This window comes from Zonotrichia albicollis, chromosome 1, assembly GCF_047830755.1.
Source record: "Zonotrichia albicollis isolate bZonAlb1 chromosome 1, bZonAlb1.hap1, whole genome shotgun sequence".
Classification (NCBI taxonomy): domain Eukaryota; kingdom Metazoa; phylum Chordata; class Aves; order Passeriformes; family Passerellidae; genus Zonotrichia; species Zonotrichia albicollis.
In genome coordinates this window covers 82,450,736-82,469,693 of record NC_133819.1, presented here as the reverse complement: position 1 = coordinate 82,469,693, position 18,958 = coordinate 82,450,736, and the positions used below count along the sequence as shown (strand labels likewise).

The 18,958-nt window shown below is 43.7% G+C and overlaps 1 protein-coding gene across 1 annotated transcript in view; it reads left to right on the top strand.

Moving 5' to 3' along the window:
• Positions 1–16,352, top strand: part of ANKRD33B (ankyrin repeat domain 33B) — a 47,011-nt gene extending 30,659 nt beyond the window's left edge. Inside the window, exons 3-4 of the mRNA XM_074545783.1 lie at positions 5,103–5,243; positions 13,194–16,352. Coding sequence (XP_074401884.1) covers positions 5,103–5,243; positions 13,194–14,044 — 992 coding nt within the window. The 3' untranslated portion in view covers positions 14,045–16,352. The remainder of the gene's footprint in view (positions 1–5,102; positions 5,244–13,193) is intronic.
• The last annotated feature ends 2,606 nt before the right edge of the window (positions 16,353–18,958 follow it).

Genomic DNA, 18,958 nt, shown 5'->3' with positions numbered 1-18,958 from the left:
CCTCCCATATTTGCTGCACCTGCCTCAGAGGGTCTGTAGGAATTGATGACTGTAGGAAAACATATCATCATTAAGAAATACATTATCTGCTAAGACATCCGTCATCCACTCCACAGCTGAAAAGCAAAAAACCTCAGCAGAATTTAGGATTAGCCAGTGATCCTTTTGTAACAGCTGATATCAACATCAACCATGTTAATCCTGATGCAGGCTGGAGTTTAGCACAAGGTTTTGCTTTTATCCCACCCAGCATGGTAAGGTACAGTGAATGAGACTTATAGATCACTTAGATGTAAGAGAAGCTCCCAGGAGAGTTCCTTGCTTCCAGTGTTGAGTTAGAAAACAATAATTTGATTATTTCTGTTCAAACTGAAGGGCTGTGCTTCAATCTTTAAGGGAAAGTTTAGTTTTCTCTAACGAGTGTCAACAAAGTGCTAAACCATGTAAATCAGGACAAATTTCTCCAAGGAAGGAAGCCATCACTTTGTAGTCTAAAAGCTAGGAGCTGCCTGGCTCTGCATCTCTGGTTTCCTTTGCGTCTTTTAAGGCACTCTGCAAAGGCAGTCACTTTCCAAGGCAATGCAAGCTGGCCTTTATCATGTCTGCTCACTGGTGAAGAATCTGGGATGTTTGTGGGAGCTTGTGGGACATAATTCTCACTCCTAGACGCTGGCTGCCTGAAGGGAACAGATTTCCATCAGGGAGCATCAATGGGTATTACAAGCCACATCTAAAGACTGGAGCAGTTCGGTTTCCATGTCAATTTAGTAATAGCGCCACTGGACATTTCCAGGTAGTACCTAACCTTGCTTTGTATTGTACCAAAAAGTGAACTCTGCAAAAGTTCCTGCAAGATGGGTCCTGAATACTGGAAGAAAGAACTGTGACCACATTCATAGCAAAGTCATGAGTACAGTAGCTTTCCAAAGAAGGTGGAGAAGTCCCCAAAACACTAATCTACTTTTATTTATCTGCCCTAATATAAATTTGAACTAAAAATGGTTTAACACTGCCTCCTTCTTGACCTTTATAACTCATGATAATGAGCTCAGAATTAATCCAGTGGGCTGACACTGACTTGACTCTCTCTGCCAGTACTTGCTATTGATCCCAAAAGCAACTGGAAATTACTGTAGTCAACAGAAATTTATACAAACCCCCAACAACTTGGATGTTTTCCCCTGCCTGTGCTAATCCTGAGCTACAGGGTTTACACCAATACTGCTGCAGTGTTAATAGAGATTACTGTGAGGCTAATATTGCAACCAGAGGAGTTACAGTGCTATAGATGCTGCTTAATTATTGCCGGATGTTAAGTAGTAACTCTGAGCAGTGCATTATAAAGACCTGAAAGCAAAGCTTATGCAAGCTTGCCTTCAGTGGAGAATTTATTTGCTGGGGGAGGGGTTAACTTTGGGCTGTGAAAGTAATCACATTTTTGCAAAGTAAGTTATTCTGAAATCACTGTTGTTTATACCAAAACTATGGGGTTTGCTGTGGAAAGTCTAATAGCAAATCCACGTTATTTCAGATATCTGTGAGATGATATTTGAAGGTTTCAGAAAGTGCTGCCATTTTTGCTATGATCCACTGCTAGGTGGGACATCATGTATGGCCAGACCCCAAAGGGGAGCTGGATGGGAAAAATCATGTGGTCTTGAGGAGTTGTTCCTTGTGCATAGATACCAAAACAGATGACAGGGAGGTCTCTTCACTTGTGCTGAGGAGTTTAAAATCCACATTTGCCTATGCCATTTCATGACTGCCCAGACATGATGATCAAATAGGAGCATCAGCTTGAAAAAAATAGGATTAAATTAAAGAGCAACTAGAGTCTCAGAAGATGAGTGAATTCAGTTTCTCATATTGCTTTTGAGATAATTTGAGATTCTCATCCTCCAACATAAGTATCTAAAGCTGAAGTTTTCTGCATGGGCTGACCAGAGAAAGACAGGTTGGAAGGATCAGTGAAAAGCAGTTCTGTCTTAACAAGCTTATTAATATAGAAAAATAACCACAAAGTGCTCTGCTTTGTGTGTAAATGTCACATTTGAAAATTGGTCTGTTCGCTTTCTCTAGGTTTCCTATTTCTTATATCCCTTTTCAGAGAGAGCTTGCCTTCCAGAACTGTAAATGCATTGCTGTCTGCAGCAGGTGCCCAGAAATGGGTGGCAATGCTATTGAAGCAGAAGCAAAATCATTAAACATCATTACAAGGACAATGCAGAAAAAAAGGGAGATTGATACAAACATGTGGTTGAAATAACAAGTGGAAAAGGAGAAGAAGGAAAAGTACAATTTTTTTTTTCTCAGTTCTGCTGCTGATGGGGACATAGCTACATCAGTGTATAGTAATTGGCATGCACTGGTGCTCAGAGGGAGTTGTATTTGCTTACAAAGTATGGATGTTTTATGTTACAGCCACCAGTTTGAGAGCCTTGCTAGGAACACAAAATTGGAAGCTATCCCAGTTTCTGTTTATTAAGAAAGACATGAGAACACAAACACCTAAAGCACCCAGAAGATAAAGCCGCCTGGGTGTCTTTGGTTCCATCCATCTGTGAGGAAGCATGTACTGCCCGCAGGCCAAACACAAGAATTTTGCAGGTACAATTCAGGAGTGAGATGTTATTTGACAAAGGGTCTTCCTTACTGTGCAGCTTATCTTTCTGCCTGCATTACACAGATTATTAGGTAATATTGTCATCATTACAGGCCTTTCCTTTGTGGCAGCAATTAAGTGAATTAAGCTATTACAGACATCTGTGCTGATCTCTAAATATGGCTCGCAGGGAGAAGAAGCGAGCCCTTGGCATGCCAGTTCTGGTAGGAAGTAGATCTGGCTTGCAAACAGCAAAAGCCTGCTTTGAATTCAGTATCACCAAACGGGCTGAGCCCAGGCTCGTTTATTTTAGAGCTGCACAGGGCTTTCACAGCAGACTTTACATCACAGGAGGCTCACCCAGTTTATAAATTAGGTACAGGCTGCTCATTGATGCAGACACAGGAGAACCAAAGCAAACTTCATGGCATTAAATCAAAAGTGTACGACAGGGTTTGAACTAAAACTTGGCAGCTCTGAGTTTTGCTTTGAATTTGATATCTGTTTGAACTGGAAATCTGAATCAAAACCTCAGAGGACAGAAGATCCTCCAGATTAAAACTGGTTTTCAGGAATCCCTGAGACACAAAACTTCTGTGAATCACAAACTTCTTAATTTTCTTTCATATTTTACTGATGGTTTGTTTTTTTGCGTTTTTTTTGTGTCTAATTTGAGGTCATTTCTAGTCCCTTGGAGAGTTTTGGTTAAGGAAAGTCTTTCAGGATTAATTCTTAGGATCACTCCAGATCTGCAAAACATCTCTTCCTGTAATTATACTTTTGGCAAAGGGAAGAACATCTTCATTGATGTAATAACTGCTGAAAAATCTTCCATTTTATTATTTCTACTTCTTTCAGCTTGTCTCTAGTTTTTGTGGTCAAAAAGCAGGATTTTGTTCCAAAACCTTCATGAAGACACATGTTGCACATCATGGAATCAGAGCATGTCCTGCAAAACAATTTGGGCACAAAAATTCTCCCAGAAGCAACTGACTCCTTTCTAGGATTTGATTTTACACCATAGAAACAGCAAAGCTGAATTCTCTCTATTGAGTAAACAGGACCAGGTCACTTGATCCTGCCCTGAACACAGTTCACTTTTGCTTTGTTCAGCTTGTTGTGGTTTGATGAAACTTTATATTTCATTCTCATCAAACTGCTCAAGGTACAGGGAGCTTTTTATTTGGTTTTCTCTGGCTCTGGAGTTGCTCATCTGACCTGCATTATCTCTACATCTGCTCAGGTTTCATGAGAGTCTCCAGTTATGCAGAAAGGTAACAATAAAAAAAAAATAGGAGAGAAAGAGTAACGCCTGCAACACAAATTAATTGGTAGAGACTTTCTTAACTTGCTTTTCAAAATGAATGGAGGACTGTGTTGGTACAAAGTGGCTGCTGATGAAATCTACACCAGATGTGATGCTACAGACTTTTAAAATTGTCCTGTATGAATTCTAATCTGCTTCAGTAACATTTCTAGATGAATTTGAATGGCATGCGTCACAGAATAGTCATCTGGTCTGCAGAGCAAAATGAGAGAATATTTTTACAGCTCTTGCTAATTAAATTGTGATTGTTGCAGCTGCCTGACAGACGGCATTATTTTATAGAGCATCAAAGCATCATAAAATGATTGAGAAGTGAAGGGAAAACTGTTTTGAATGAGTCATAATGGGCCTAGCTATTCATGATAGTCCAGTTATAAAGATTTGATGTCTTAATTGGTCTTCCAACCATTTAGCCAGAGATGTGTTCAGCTCCTCCATGTAGCCTTGTAGACGCCAGTTATCCTGGCACATGAGGCACATGAATGGCAACAACAGTTGCTTTCAGAATCAGAACTTAAATAATTTATTTTACTACCAAAACTGAACATCAATCCCATTTTCCAGCTGCAGGAGGGTAGGCAAGTGGCTTTACACTGTTAGATGAAAAAATAAAAATGTGGGATGCTGCACAAAATATTCCTTTCTCTTGTATCAGGCCTGGCATGGTTTGAAAGCATTGTTGGCTGGAACAACTATGTGCAGTCATCACTTTTTAATGAAGCAGCATGATTGTAAGGCTCAAATTTACCAGGGGAGGGAAAAAGCTGAACCTTTGCAATAAGTTGCCCCTGGTGATGGGGCATCGGGTGTAGGATTCCCTCTGCAGTGCTGCTCACTGGGTCAAGAAACTGGGGCCCCTTGCAAACTCAGAGTGACCATTTCTGATTTTCAATTATTCTCTTACCTTAAACTGACTTTTCAGAAAGGAGAGCAATTTGAGAGAAGGTGGGAACCCAGATTTTCCACCTCCTATCCCAATATTCTGGTCAAAGTCAGGACCACTTAACCCTAAGGCTGATGACAGCGTTGAGTGGAAGAGGACACAAAGAAAAGATATTTTATTAATTATCTGCATTTTCCAGTTATCAGACCTGCAGGAGTAAATTTTGGGTTTATCCTTGAGACAGCACCTGCATTGTATGACATTTTCTCTGCTTTTTTGTTTCTTTAAAGGGCACATAACCATTACAAACTATTTGTTGAACTATTTTCCTGGGCTTGATATTGAGAAGAGGAATGCGTTTGGATTCACAGCCCTGATGAAATCTGCAATGCAAGGCCGAACAGAATGTGTGAAAGCCTTGATGATGGCAGGTATGCAAAGTGCTTTTCTTCCTCTTTGTCACTATCTAACAACTACCAAGAAGAAAATTGGCTCTTGGGGTGTTTGCCCTGTGGTACAGCCTTCCCTGGAAATGGGTGCAGCTTTTAAATAAGCCATAGTCAAGGCAGTGAAGGCACGTGCTGCAGGAGTTTGCTCGTACAACCTCGCCCAGGAGCTCTCCTAGAGCTGTGAAGGTGGGATTGATTGTCTCCAGGAGAGTCTGGGGAGCAGGATCACCAAAATTTGTAGAACAGGAGTTGATGAAATCCATGACACAGGGGGAAAGACATGCTGGTTGCTGCTGTCTCTGTGTGTGGCAGACACTGCAAGGGTGGGATCACAGCCAGACCTCCATTTCTGCCTTGAGCTATGCTGAGACTGGAAAGCTTTGGGGGCTCCAGCCCCTATCAGGAGTGTTGGGTGTAGGGGCCACATCCCATCAGGGAACACTGGTGGGAAATCTGGTCACTTACTTTTTTGTTAATGCCTCTGCAGCTCTGAGTTTGGTCTCAAGGTTTATGAGCAACAGGGCACCACCAGGTCTGTGTCTGCTGCAAGGAGGGAGCTGTGGCACAGGGAGTGAGCAGGTCCCTCTCTGCCCACCTGTCTCTCTTCGCATCTGAGAACAGGAATTATGTTTCTTGCTCTTGGCTCTTGTCTGCTGTTGAATTTCTGGCTGTGTTGCATTGCAAGGTGAAGGGACAAGAGATTCAGAAGGCCCCTTGAGGGGCACCAGCCTCTGCAAGAGCAGTCCTAACATACAGCATTTTTCAGCCACAATATTGTATGGGTTTTTTAATATGAAGTAATTGATATATAAACTGTTAGATAACAATTAAATAACTAGTTTATATTACTATATACACTTATTTTTCAGATGCAAATATGAAAACACAAATATTGTGGAAATAATAACAAATGGCATGTGAATATTGTTACTGTCCAGATCAAGAGTCCTGCAGGTCCATCTCACTGAGAGAGATCTTGAACAAGGAGTTCATTTCAGTGATTTTGCTGTCACAAGAGTCTAACCCTTCATAATCAGAGTATTTTAAGTCACACAGTTTTATCAAGCATAGTGATATTACTATCCTTCATTCTATGATATTACTATCCTTCATTCCATAATATCCAGTTTCTAGACATTGATATGACACAGAAAACATGATGTGGTAACTGGTATATTATTTTCTGCTAGGTTCTGTAGCCTCTTACTCTGGAACAAAGGCTTAGGAACTGGATCATTCATTTTAAATTTTTATGACAGAAAATTATGAAACTACTGCCAGAGCTCGAATACCACTAGAAACAGATGCACTGTCTGGACTCACACATACATCATGCAGATGCTAGTTCAGAATTTTCCAGTGAGTGTAATAAATCATCACTTAAAATGAAACTTCAATCCTATGATTTTCTGACTTGTCAAATTTGCCTTATGGTGTCATGACCTATTATTAACACTAGAGATCTGAGGGAAGCTTGTTCTTTCTGTTTGGGTCACTAGAAGCTGTTTCACAACCTTTCATCTATGTAAATAACCCAGTACTTGTTATTCTGATTCTTATACTAAAATATTATTATCAAAGTTCACTTCTGTGGTTGCTGCCTCTGGCATCTGAATAGCCATTCCTTGTTTCCATGAATCATAAATGTCATGGTTTGACCAGGAAGAAGTGGGAATTCTGGGAAGCTGTGGTCAAACCAATGAAGGTTTTGGGTTTCATACTGACACCTGGTGTAGCCAGTGGGGTTTGGACACACCTCCGAGAATACACAGGGGTTAAAAGCAGGGCACTGCCCTGGCACTTCCTCTTTGGACCTCGTCGGGCGAGGAGTTCAGATCTCTCCCCCGTCCGGCCCGCTGCTGCTGGGCGGGGGAGGGGCCAGCCATGCGGTAAGGCCTGGACAGAGATGGTGTTGAGGGGGCTTCGAGGATGGAAGGGTGGGGGAGCCCCAAGAGACATCGGGCAGCCAGCCCCCCCCTCCCCCCCCCCCAGGAGAGCAGCCAGCGAGAAGGGGGAGGAAGACTGCCCGGCCGCAGCGGCAGCGTGTGGGCAGCATGCGTGGGAGCCGTTCCGGGACCGACAGACAGAGACTGAAAACTTTTAACCCTTTCTTGCATGATTGGGGCCTTACAAAAATGCTAATCCTCCTCGAAGCTGAATAAGAAGGGAGATGAGAGATGAGATGACTTGGCTCGGAGATTGTGGAGATGATTGGATGGGGAGAGATGATTTGGAGTGGCCTTTTGGCTGGACTTTTTCTTGTAGCCATGGACTCAGTTGTTCCTGTGACACAGACTGCATTTAGGGGGAGGCAGTGCCTCAAAACCAGGAGGGTTCATTTGTGAGGACCCCCCGGCCCCAGGGGGTTGGAAAAATATGGGGGGGACAGTTGTCCCAAAAGCAGAGACTGTGCCTTTTTGGAGTGAGACAAGGCATCCTTGAAAGACCACCCTAAAAGCAGCTCTGGCCATGTCTCGGTGGTGAGAGCACTGAGCATGGAAGGAACATGTCACAAGCGGCAAATGGACTTTCCGGGCGGTGCCGAAGTGACAAGGAAGCATCCGGGATTTCAGTGTGTTTCCAGAAGCCTATGGAACAAGAAGGACTCCTTTTCCTCTTCATGAACTGATGTTTGAGTATACTAAAGTGTCGTGCCGGGCTGGGCAGTTGTTTTGAGAGAATGTATTGGATTGGGAAAGTCAGGTGGTGGGGAGGAGGAAAATGGTTTTTTTGTAAGGTTTTCAATTTTTTTTTTCTTCTTTTTCCTTATAGTCTCTCCCTATTTCCCTGTAGTTTAAGTAATAAAGTGTTCTTTATGTTTAAGTTAGGGCCTGTTTTGCTTATTCCTGGTCACATCTCACAGCAGACACCAGGGTGAGGCATTTTCATGGGGGCACTGGCTCTGTGCCAGGCTCAAACCAGAACATTTGGGAGAACAAACCTTTAGACAGCCATAAAATGGTTTTTTTTAGCCTCCATCTTGAGTTTGCCTACAGAAAGCCTGTTTTTGCATCAGAGATGGAGAGGATACCAAAGGTCATCCACCAACTAAAGATCTAGCAAGTTAATATACTTTTGATTTTCTGAATTGCAGTTTCAGTGAGTACTTGCAGTTCCTCACATTTTCAGCTCAAATCAGAGACCACAAAGGAAGTGCAGTAATTTGTAATTTGCCTTCACCCATTTTAATATCTGAGTAGTTTTTAGCACTGCACAGTCTGGTGAAATGGAGGGAGGGAAGGAGGGAAATTCTCATTCAGAATGGATTTAGAAGTAGTTTGGGATTTAAGGGACACGGAGTGGGTGTCGACAATTAAGTACTAGTGAGCTGCAGAAGGTAAAAGACATCATTAAATGATTTGGTGAAAAAATCAATTTCACAAATAAAGCAGCAAAATTTGATATTAAAATGTAAAAATGCATGGCAGCATAGAGGAGAAACATCCATAATCAGCCGTGGGTCTCCTTGCACAGCTACAAAGCAGTTATGTGTGTTTAGAAAAGAGCTGCAGCCAGGAGGTTTTAAACCTGGGATCCATTCAGTGGCTTGGGTAAGACCTCTGCTGATGGCAATGCAGGAGGTCAGCAAAGCAGAATAACTCACCTTCCTAGCTGCCTTAGCATGGATTGAGCACAGTCAGATGGGGAAAGAGGTGACAGCAATGTGTGACAGATGGTCGGAGCTGGACTGCCAAAGTGACTGCTCTTTCTGAAATTTGAGTTCGTGGAGGGGGGCCAAGGTCAATCACTACAAGATTAAGGCACTCTGCGACACTTGGCCATGGCGTTGCTCTTCCAGAGGAGCCTTTGGAACATGTGAATGTGCTGCTTGTGAGCGCACAGCGGGTGAGGGGGGCCCGCTCTCCCACCGGCACTTTGTCACAGGCTGCTGCGCTGCCAGCACCGCGCCGCTGCCAGCGCTCATCAGGGGAGCCAGCCACAAATGCTGCTTGCTGTTCACATGTCAAGCCCTGCTGTAATCTCAAGTCTAAACTCAGTGCTGCTTTAGTAATGCTGTCAGAGTGGCCCTGGATCTGGAGACTGGGCTTTAAACACCACCCAAAAACCAGCTGGCAACAGACAACTGAGCTTCCTCAGCCCCGTCTTTACAATCAAGACACCAGTTCTGCATCTGAAAAGGACTTGAAGTCTTAAAAAAATAGGATATTTATATCCTAAAGGAGCATGTGTGTTCAAATTAATTGTGCTGAAAATGATCTTCAGGGAAACTTCTAGGAAAAGCAAGGCAAGTGGCAAGTGCAGCATTCCTGAAAGAAAACTTGTAGGCTATAGTTACACTGAAATGGCAATTAGTTCTATAAGACTGCTATCACATTTACAAAGAGACATGACTACTCATGTATATTCCAGATAAGGCATTCTGCTGAATGACAAGTTTGTTCAGGATTGTCTCCTGATTTGTGCAGAAAATCAATAAAACTATGGTGAATTATGCCTTAGAAGAGATTTTGTGATACAAGGTACAAAGTCAGCATTGATTTCTGTTGGTAGGTTGGGATTTCAGTACTCTGTAGCATTGTTTTCTGAGACAGAGTTTCCAAAACACCTGGGGACCCATCTGTCAGAAAGAATGGGCTTCTCCTCAGAGGAAGGTAAGCCAAGGGTGACAGCACCAGCCTCATCAACAGTGGTGCTCCTTTAAGGAACGTGGCAGGGCTGGTGTCAGTAACCTGGATCAGGCAGCGCGGCAGTGATTGCCAGGCAAGTCCACGATGACAAAGGCAAGTTCATAGAGACAAGGTAGGTCTGAGGCAGAACAAGAAATTATGTCTGTGGGTCAGGGTCCAGGCCAGCAGGGCACAGACATAGCCCAGACAAGGATCAGAGCTGAGTGCAGGCCTCAAGCAAAGGTGGGGAGCCCCCAGTGAGCACTTTCTCACACTGTTCTTTTTGAACTACTCTGCTCCAAATTCTCACAGCTGCACCATATCAGAGCTGAAATTACTTCTTCTTGAAGATAATGGTAAACAGCTGTTCAGACCTCTTGCTTGTTTACAAGCTGAGAATTAATTTTTTTATTTGAAGACTATTCCTTTAGCTGCTGTTATTCCTGTATTAATTTCTTGTCTGTTATATGTACATCAAGGAGACAACTTCCACATAATTTGCCACAGTCACAGTGAGCTCTTTTGGGAAGGAGTTCAGATTCAGGCAAGTGCTGAGAAGAGACTGGGGCAAGAGGCTATTGTGAGATGAGGGAAATCCAAAGATAGGAAGTTTGTGTAGGGCGGCTCAAAAAGAGGTTAGTGAAGCAGGAGGTATGTGATGGTATGTCTTTTTCCCTCCCCTCACTGATTTATCTCTAATTTCTGCAGTCATGAACTTCATCAAACCATTCTGCCTCTGAGATCTTGCAATCCTTTCTTCAAATTCATAGCTCGTGAACTCTTTGATTTGATTTGTTCCTTCTCTTTGGCTCCTTTCTGCCTTCCAGTCTGGGTCCCATGCTTGACTCCTTGCAGTGCCCTGGTGCTCTCTCTCTGTGTCCTTTCTGCAAATTTCACTTAAGTTACACTTTAACTGTTATCAGCAATTTTGTTTAGGGTGTCTCCTTCCACATCCATTCTTGATCTATGTCTCCAGCATCTCTTTAGGGATATTCTCAGAGACTTAGGAACTAACTAAATAAAGCTGAGGTTTTTATCACTTTTCCTGTGCTCTCTTTTTGCCTTTATCTTCCTCTAATGACAAAACGCCCTTTGTGGGAAAGGTTATACTGAACCCACCACAAACTGGATTGTGGTAGCTTTTCCTTATATCAAGTACTCCTTATTCCAGTTTGAAATGCTTTCTCCAAGATAATCCACCTGGAAAAAAATTATTATTATTCTCTGTACCAGTATTCTGGTAACAGTCTCATTACCAGTATTCTCTGGTCCTTTCCTCAGATTTCTGGACATCTCCTTATTGCAAAGCAATTGGATAGACTGTGACTTTTGTGACAAGATCTGTGTAGGTCAGTTTTGTGTTGGCTGTTTGAAAGTAGTCCTTCATCTGGTAAAGACGCCCTTCAATAAATCAAGTGTTCTTTGTATCCCAGCTTTAAACTCTTTCAAGAAACATAGAAACTGTCTGCAGGGCCAGAGATATGAGTAAACCATGACTAAATGTTGCAGAGCTCAGTATGTTGAAGGCAGCTGGGCAAAGTGCCTGTGCCTGTCCCAGGGAACAGATCTGCTGAGCAGTCTGCAGACTGGAGCGTGCAAAGCTCCCTCTGAGATCAGTCAAAGTTCAAAGACAGAATATAAACCAAAGGATTTTCAGTTTAAGAACCTGTCTGCCTGACACCAAAGAGTATTCCCTCATTCTCTCACTGATTTCATTCTTCACCTTCACACTCATGTACTGTAAAGCATCAAGATGTGTGTGCCCAGGTGGTGTGCCCAGGATCACTTGGATGCAAAGCACAGGATGTGGTGCCAGTTGTCAAGTCCTTGACACATCTCTGAGATTCTTTTTAATTGGTGCCATCGAGCCAATTTTTTGACAGGTCTTTTGTATTCTTTAGCATTCACCAGCTGTAATCTGCTGGATGTTTGCAACAGTGTTCTGCTAACTTCAGCTTCCAGAACCACTTGCTGCTGTTCGTTGTTCTGCAGCAATTCTTCCACAGGTGCACTTTGAATTTAACTTCCTGTGTCCTTTACAGACCTCTTTTCTGTCAGCAGGACTGGGCACATGCCACTCTCCTTGACAAATGCCCACAGCTCCACCTCAGTATCATGGGAGGACTTCTCTGAAATTTTCTGGTTCCCAAGAAACGTGGGTATGATACTAGGGAATACCATAGGGCAGACTAGGATGCCTGCTTCTCGTGATATTCTTATATCCTCTTTACAAGCACCCAAGTGCCCCGGGGGAGAAGGGTGTAACTCCACTTGAAAACAAAAGAGTGAAGGACAAGGGCAAAAGCTAAAGTGTGGGGTCTTATAGGAAGATGGACAGATCAAAACAAATGCAAAGATGGAAAAGGATGCAGAAATATGTGAGAAAGAAAGAATGGTGATGGGGACAGACATCAGAATTGGAGAGATAAAAATCATAAATTGGGAATGGGAGGAGGATAGGCCACTTGAATTAATTTCCTTCCAGGACAAAACACTTCAGATGTCTAAGCCTCTGCTGTGTAGCCTGTATCCCAGCTGCCTTTTATGGCCAGTCCACTTAGCAATAACAGAATGTTTTGGCTAACAATTCATTTCCTTAGGGCTGGTAATCTCAGGTGGATGAGAACAGCTGTTCTGGGTTCAGACTGAAGGTCCATCTCACCCATTATCCACTCTTTGACATTTATGGATACTTTCCTTGTATTTGATCACCCTTGTTACCATATTCTCTACCATATTCTGTAGGGTTCTTTCAGACATAAGAGAGCATGAATTGCACATTTTTTACTTTCTTTCCCCCCCATTTTTAATGGAGATATTTTAAAATAATTTAATTATATTTTATTTGCTGTTTTTAGTGACCAGTGAGTGGATATTTTCATGGAACTTGCAATCATTAGCCTAAGACCTTTCTTCCAAGTGGAAGTGACCAGTAAGAAGTCCACCATTCTATATGGAGAAGGATTTCTTTGTTGAGAATTGTTTCTTTCCATATCTGTAACTCTTTTCTTGTGAGCTCAGGTGAATGGATATTAAAATGGCAGTCAAGATAAAATGCAGGTGAAAATCATTATTTCATTATTTGTAATTTTATGATAATTTCATATATGCAGTCTTAATGCCTTTTACCTTGTAAGGAGTTCATAAAGTCAGGAACCAGATCTATCCTTATTGCATGTTCATTTTGACAAAATATTATTGTGTATTTTATGTGACATTTTCTTGTAGGGATCTGCCTGACTCACGTCTGATAACAGGAATGTGGGTGTTCTAATTAATTAATACTAATTGTTTTTCTTTTGAGGTGCAAATGTTCATGCAACTGACCCAAGCCGGGGACTGACTTCATGGGAATGGGCTTGTTTCACAGGAAGATCAGAGTCTGCCTTCGTCATGCAGAAGCTGATGGACAGGCCATGCCCAGAACAGTTTTCTGATCAATATAAACCAGAATGGCCAAAAATGAAGGAACTTCTTGCCAAGGCTGCAGAGCCAAAAAGCTGTTTGCAGAAGATTTCTGAGTGCGTAAGGGCCGCTGTCTCGTTCCGGTCTTTCTATGGCCCGGAAGAGGATGGGGTCCTCGACCACATGGTGAAGGTGACAACAAGTTTGGGAAGTCCCTTCATTGCCCTGGGGTGCCGGACTGTGTGCCCAGGCAGCCCACCTTGTGTGGGGAAACGCAGACTGGCAGTGCAGGAGATCCTTAGGAAGCAGAGAGCAGAGGAGATCCGATCTCTAGACAAAGACCACGTTAGCAGCTACGAGAAGCTCTTCCAGAACTCCAAAGTCACCGTGGTCACCAAGAAGAAGGAGCGAAGAGCCAGCCTGCAGCCCATCAGCATGGCCATGTCCCAGGTGACCACAGTAGCCACGAGGAAAGCAAGCCTGCTGCCGCTCCACCTGCTTCGACGGAGCAGCGTCCGGCCGGGATTTGTCATCCCCAAGGTCCGCGTCAGCAAGGCTCCTCCGCCCACCTTCCAGCCAGAAAAGGCCAGGAGGAGGAGCAGTGCCAAGGAGGACCCCTACCTGCAGATTCCCAAATGGAGATACAAGGAGCTGAAAGAGGAGCGGAGGAAGGCAGAGGAGCTGGAGAAGAACAGAGCAGCAGAGGCTCAAAAGCCCAGGCAGGTGTCTCCTGCCCAGAGCAGGACCTGATTTGAGGGTAGCTGCTGAGGAGGTTCTTGAGCTGCTAGTCTTGTTATCCCAGCAAGGTAACAGACTGAATGCCTTCGTGCATGCCCACTGCTCATGGAGCTCGAATACTGAGTCATGGCAGGAGCAGGAAAGGAGCATAAATACAGCAAGGGCTATACCACAGCAAGGCTGATGGTGGAGCAGGAAGCTATTTTGAGCTGGAAAACTTACTAGGTTTACTGGTCTGCTGTTGACAGGACGTTCTAAGTGGTGCAGTCCTCTGGTGGATTCCTGTTTTTCCAGCTCCTGGTGAATGACTGTGAAACAGCTTGAAGAACTGTTTGAAAGGATCGTGTTTTGTGTTTGTTCATTTTGTAATGGACAAAATTAAGGAGTTGTGCTTTTGACACTAGACATTCCTCCCTCTTCTTCCTTAGGTAGACATATTGCAAAGGTTTATAGTAATCATTAAAAGTTTAAAATTTACCACAGTGTTGGTTGGCAGTGAAAATACAGGTCTACAGTTGTTCTGGATATACTAAGCACTTTATTTCTATTGCAGTAAACAGATTTTAAGTACAGGTCTATACAGTCTGTATGGATGCAGTTCTTAATGCTATTGTTTGCTCTGTTGAACCTAAAAAGGGCTTAATATGAATATCTGTGCAGTTGAGGTTTTCACATCTTCTGCAAGTATAAATCAGGTGCAGGGAGTGATTTGAAGAAATATAGAAGGTGAGACAATTTCTTTCTTTGAAGAAATATAGAAGATGAGACAATTTTTGATTGCCACCATCACCTAAGATATGCCTCCTCCAATAGATTTCCCTTTATCCATTATCTGTTGTCTCCTTTTTAGTCTCAGGGAATATTTTGTCATTGCTTTTAACTGTGAAATAAGGGAGATGGTGAAGCACAGTGGATATTTTTTAGGTTGATATTTAAGTTTCTTTTTAAAAAACTCACCAGGTTTATTGTCAGCCTTTCCAGAATATAGCCAGGACAAGAATATTATGCAGCTTTCAGAGGTTCAAGCAACTTTCCCAGGTGTCAAGTGCAGCCACAAGCTGTGAATACCCAGTCAGAGGTGAGTACCAGGCAGCTCAGGCACTGATGTGGCCAGATGTCCCTGTAAGCTTGGGTACCACACCTCTGCGTGCCCCAGGAGGGCAGTACCTCACCCCTGTCTCCACACCGGGAGAAAATCTTCCCTAGCATGGAAGCGCATCTCCAAGTGGCAGTTCCCACAGGTTGCTGCAAGTTTTTGGGCTCCTTTAAGGATCCATGAAGGATTCCTGTGGTTGTACCAGCCATCAGGCTGAACAGCAAGCCAAGCCCTGGCAGATTTTGGTCAGGAAGGGCTGTAAACCTGCTGCTTGCTGAAGAAAGACCACGCTCATAGAAGTAGAGGTCCCATGCAAACAGCACAGAGCACATGCTCAGGTTTTGCTCAGGCTTTGCACACATTTGAACTGGAATGTGCTGCGTGTGTGCTCCTGAAGGTGTTGCTGTGCTGGAGCCCAGGCAGACCCCGGCAGCTGCTGCTGCTCTCACCAGTTTGTCCCCTCAATTAAAGAGAGGAAAAACTTTTCCATCCTTTAGTCCCACAGCACAAAGGCTGGCCACAGTCTCACTGAATTTGTAATGAAACTGTGCATGCCATGGGAGAAATAAATTCAGGAGATTGAAAACTGGAGCCCAGATCAGCACTGCCATTTCGTGTCTGCGGGGTCTGACAGGGGTTAAGGACAGATGTGGGAGACAAAGATTTTTCCACACAGCCTGTTCGTTGTACTTCTGTGCTGGCCAGACTGCAGTGCCAGGTGGGTCAGAGTTGGAGGAATATGCACCTGCCAATACACCTGCCCAGTCCTGGGAATGTGAATAGCAGTTTAATCTGCAAGTGCATCAGGGCTGTGCAATTCATAGGCACCAATTTTGTAATGGCTTTGGGGTGACCAGAATACAAGCTGAACTAATTTATTTGGAAGGCAGGCAGACAATCTTCTGGCTGGCTGTGGCAAAGGTATCAGGATAGATTTCAAATTGGTACACTGGATTGAATGGTTTAACTGTTAATTTTTGTTTACTGCCAACCCAGGGTTTCGAAGATTTAGCACTCTGATTTGGTTCTGAAAAGCAACCTGTGCTACAGCTGAGCACTTGAATTTGCACTTTCAGTACCACCTGCAAGAGACCGACAACTGACAGGTGCACTCAGGGATTAATGAACAGTATGTTAGAATTAGGGGCTGGAAATTAAGCCTATTTTCTAATCCTTTGTACTTTACTGTGTTTATGTGCATAAATGTCGTATTTCCATTAAAAGAGGCACAAGATGTTAAACTTATTTGGCACTCTCATTCTTCAGAGGGGCTTGGGGATGCTGCCTTTCACTTTCCAGTGGATCTAAAAGCCCATTTACTTTCACCAAAAGACTCACCAGCATCACCGAAAAGCTGTTTGGTTTCCCTGGAGTTATTGTGGGTTAACTTCCACTCATTTTGAATTTTTCCCTAGGAGTTAAGGAAAACTATTGCTTTTGTTTCCCATTAGGTTTTCAGAGAGAGAAGTCATTGCTTTGCTGGCCTGTGTCCATGCTGCTCTGCTGCAAGCAGGTGGTCTCCCAGTATCCTTGCTGAGAGTGGGACTCCACTTGGGGAGTCTGTGTAAAGCTTTGCACTTGCTAGTTTTGGCAGTGCAGGCCACGGGTTTCTGTGTCCTCGTTGCCTTCCTCCCCTGCTGCCTCTCTGCTCTCCTGCTATCTTCCCTTTTTCATCATTGTCCTCTCCCTAAAGGCTGCAGCCCTCACTTGCTGTTTATCTTACCTGTCTGAAGGTTGCAGTGGGCAAAGCTCCCACAAAACTCTTCCTGAAACCTCTGGCAAAGGGACCACAGTGGAGGAGGAGGAGCAGGATAAGGAGAAGAAGAAGGAGGGGGAGGAGAAGGAGGAGGCACACCTGGACTGCTTTTAGCCACCTGTCCCCTCGAGCTGCTGCTGCCAAGGAGGATTTGAGTTCTGTTGGATTTCAGCACAAATAGCGTGGCTTGATCTGTGTTTTGTTGTGGATTTCTTTTCCCCCAAGAGATCCATAACTATGAAATGCCAGGCAATACTGGCTGCACTTCAGGTTGCTCCTGGTCACTCAAGCAGCACAGTTTACCTCCTAAAAAAGAGCAAGCAAACCCTTGGCAGCACTTCTGGCAGCTGGAGCCCCTGAGGGAAGGCAAAGGTGCTGCTGCAGAAAGATGCTCCTCGGAGGGAAAAGGGACATTAATTCCTAGGGCAGAGGGAGGTGGTGTGCCTGCCTTCAGTGCCAGGCTGTAGTGTAGCACATTAGTGGGAAGAATGCCCTGGAGTGCTGTAACTGGAATGGGGGCTGTGTCTGCCAGCACAGCCATTCCTTGTCTTGGTGCCCTGGGATCATCTCACCATGGTGCTCCCAGGAAGCTCCCAGCCCCATGGCCAACCTGGTTCTGCAGTGACTGTACTAACAGGGATTTAATGACAGTGACAGTGGAAGATGGAAGTCCAACTGCTTCCCAACATTTTCTGAAATTGTTCTCTCATCTCTGGTAAGGAAGATCTTCAGCATGGGGTTCCTGGTAGCCTTGCTCCTGAAAGGCACCATCTTCCCCATCACCCAATAGCAGCCACTGCACTGGGCATCATCCAAGTAGGGAAAAAAACCAAAAGGTATTCATAGATACCTCCCAAGGTATCACAGGCTGTCACAGTATTAGAAAAGAAGCCGGAAAATGAGAAGGGCCAACTCATCTTATTCTGGAGAGCAGGAATTTTCTTCTGTTTGGCGAATTCCTATGTACAGCTAAATATAGCACTTAGGGAAAACTTTGTGAACTCTGGACCCTTTTTGCTTTGGCTGTGGAGCTGCTGACCACTGGGAAGTATAAATGATAGCCAAATCCATGCTGAGACTGAGATGTGCTTTATAATGCTAAACATGCTAAATATGGATATCCCAGACTGGGCAAACAGGATGCTCCAAATCAGTTCCCCACCTATATAAACACCTATCTAATTAGGTAATTTTAATTACACATGGTATTACACTTAACCATACCTATAAAACAACCTACAGATAACAGGCACACATAAACACCATTCCAGTATAAAGTAATCATGAGATACATACATAAAATATATAGATACATACGTAATTTAAATTTTTTAACATATATTATTAACACATATACATGTAAAAAGCCTCTTACCTCCTAGTGATATTCTGCAGCACTTATATATGTTAATGATGACCATCTCTCAAAAAGCCAGTATTAAATAATTGTTCTGTAAGAGGAACAAATAATTTGGGGTATATTATGGAGGCTACAAAGGGAAAACAGACCAGCTGCCTTTTCACTGAACACTATGGAGCATTTGCATGAGAAGAGGCACAGGATTATGTGAAAATTGTACTTCATTGGATAATTAAAGTTCTTATGCACATTAATTTTGCCTAGTCAGGTTTAAATTTGCCACTTCTCTTGGCACATTTGAATTTACAATGGTTTTGGATGCTTTTATATCTATAAAACTGTGCACAGGTTTGTGGATAATTAGTGGGCCAAATGCTCCTGTTTCAGTTGTCTCTCAGGGAAACAGAAGAGGTTGGAAAATGGATTCAGGTGCTTCATTTTCCCCTTCCTGTTGTAGCAGCTTCCCACACAAATGCCAGTTTGTTCTTTGCCCAAGCCCTTCCTCCCAAACAGAAAAGGAACAGAAACCCTCCAGAGGCAGATGTGCAAATCTGCGCTCACGCGTGCTGTCCTGGATGCATCCAGTGATTTTCACAAGGCACTGATGGAGCTGGCAGCTCCTGTAAATGTGGATCAGGAAAGGGGCCCAGGAGCTGCTGGAACATCTCTGCTCCGTGTGTGTGTGTGCCAATGGGGTTTTTGCTCTGGGTGCCA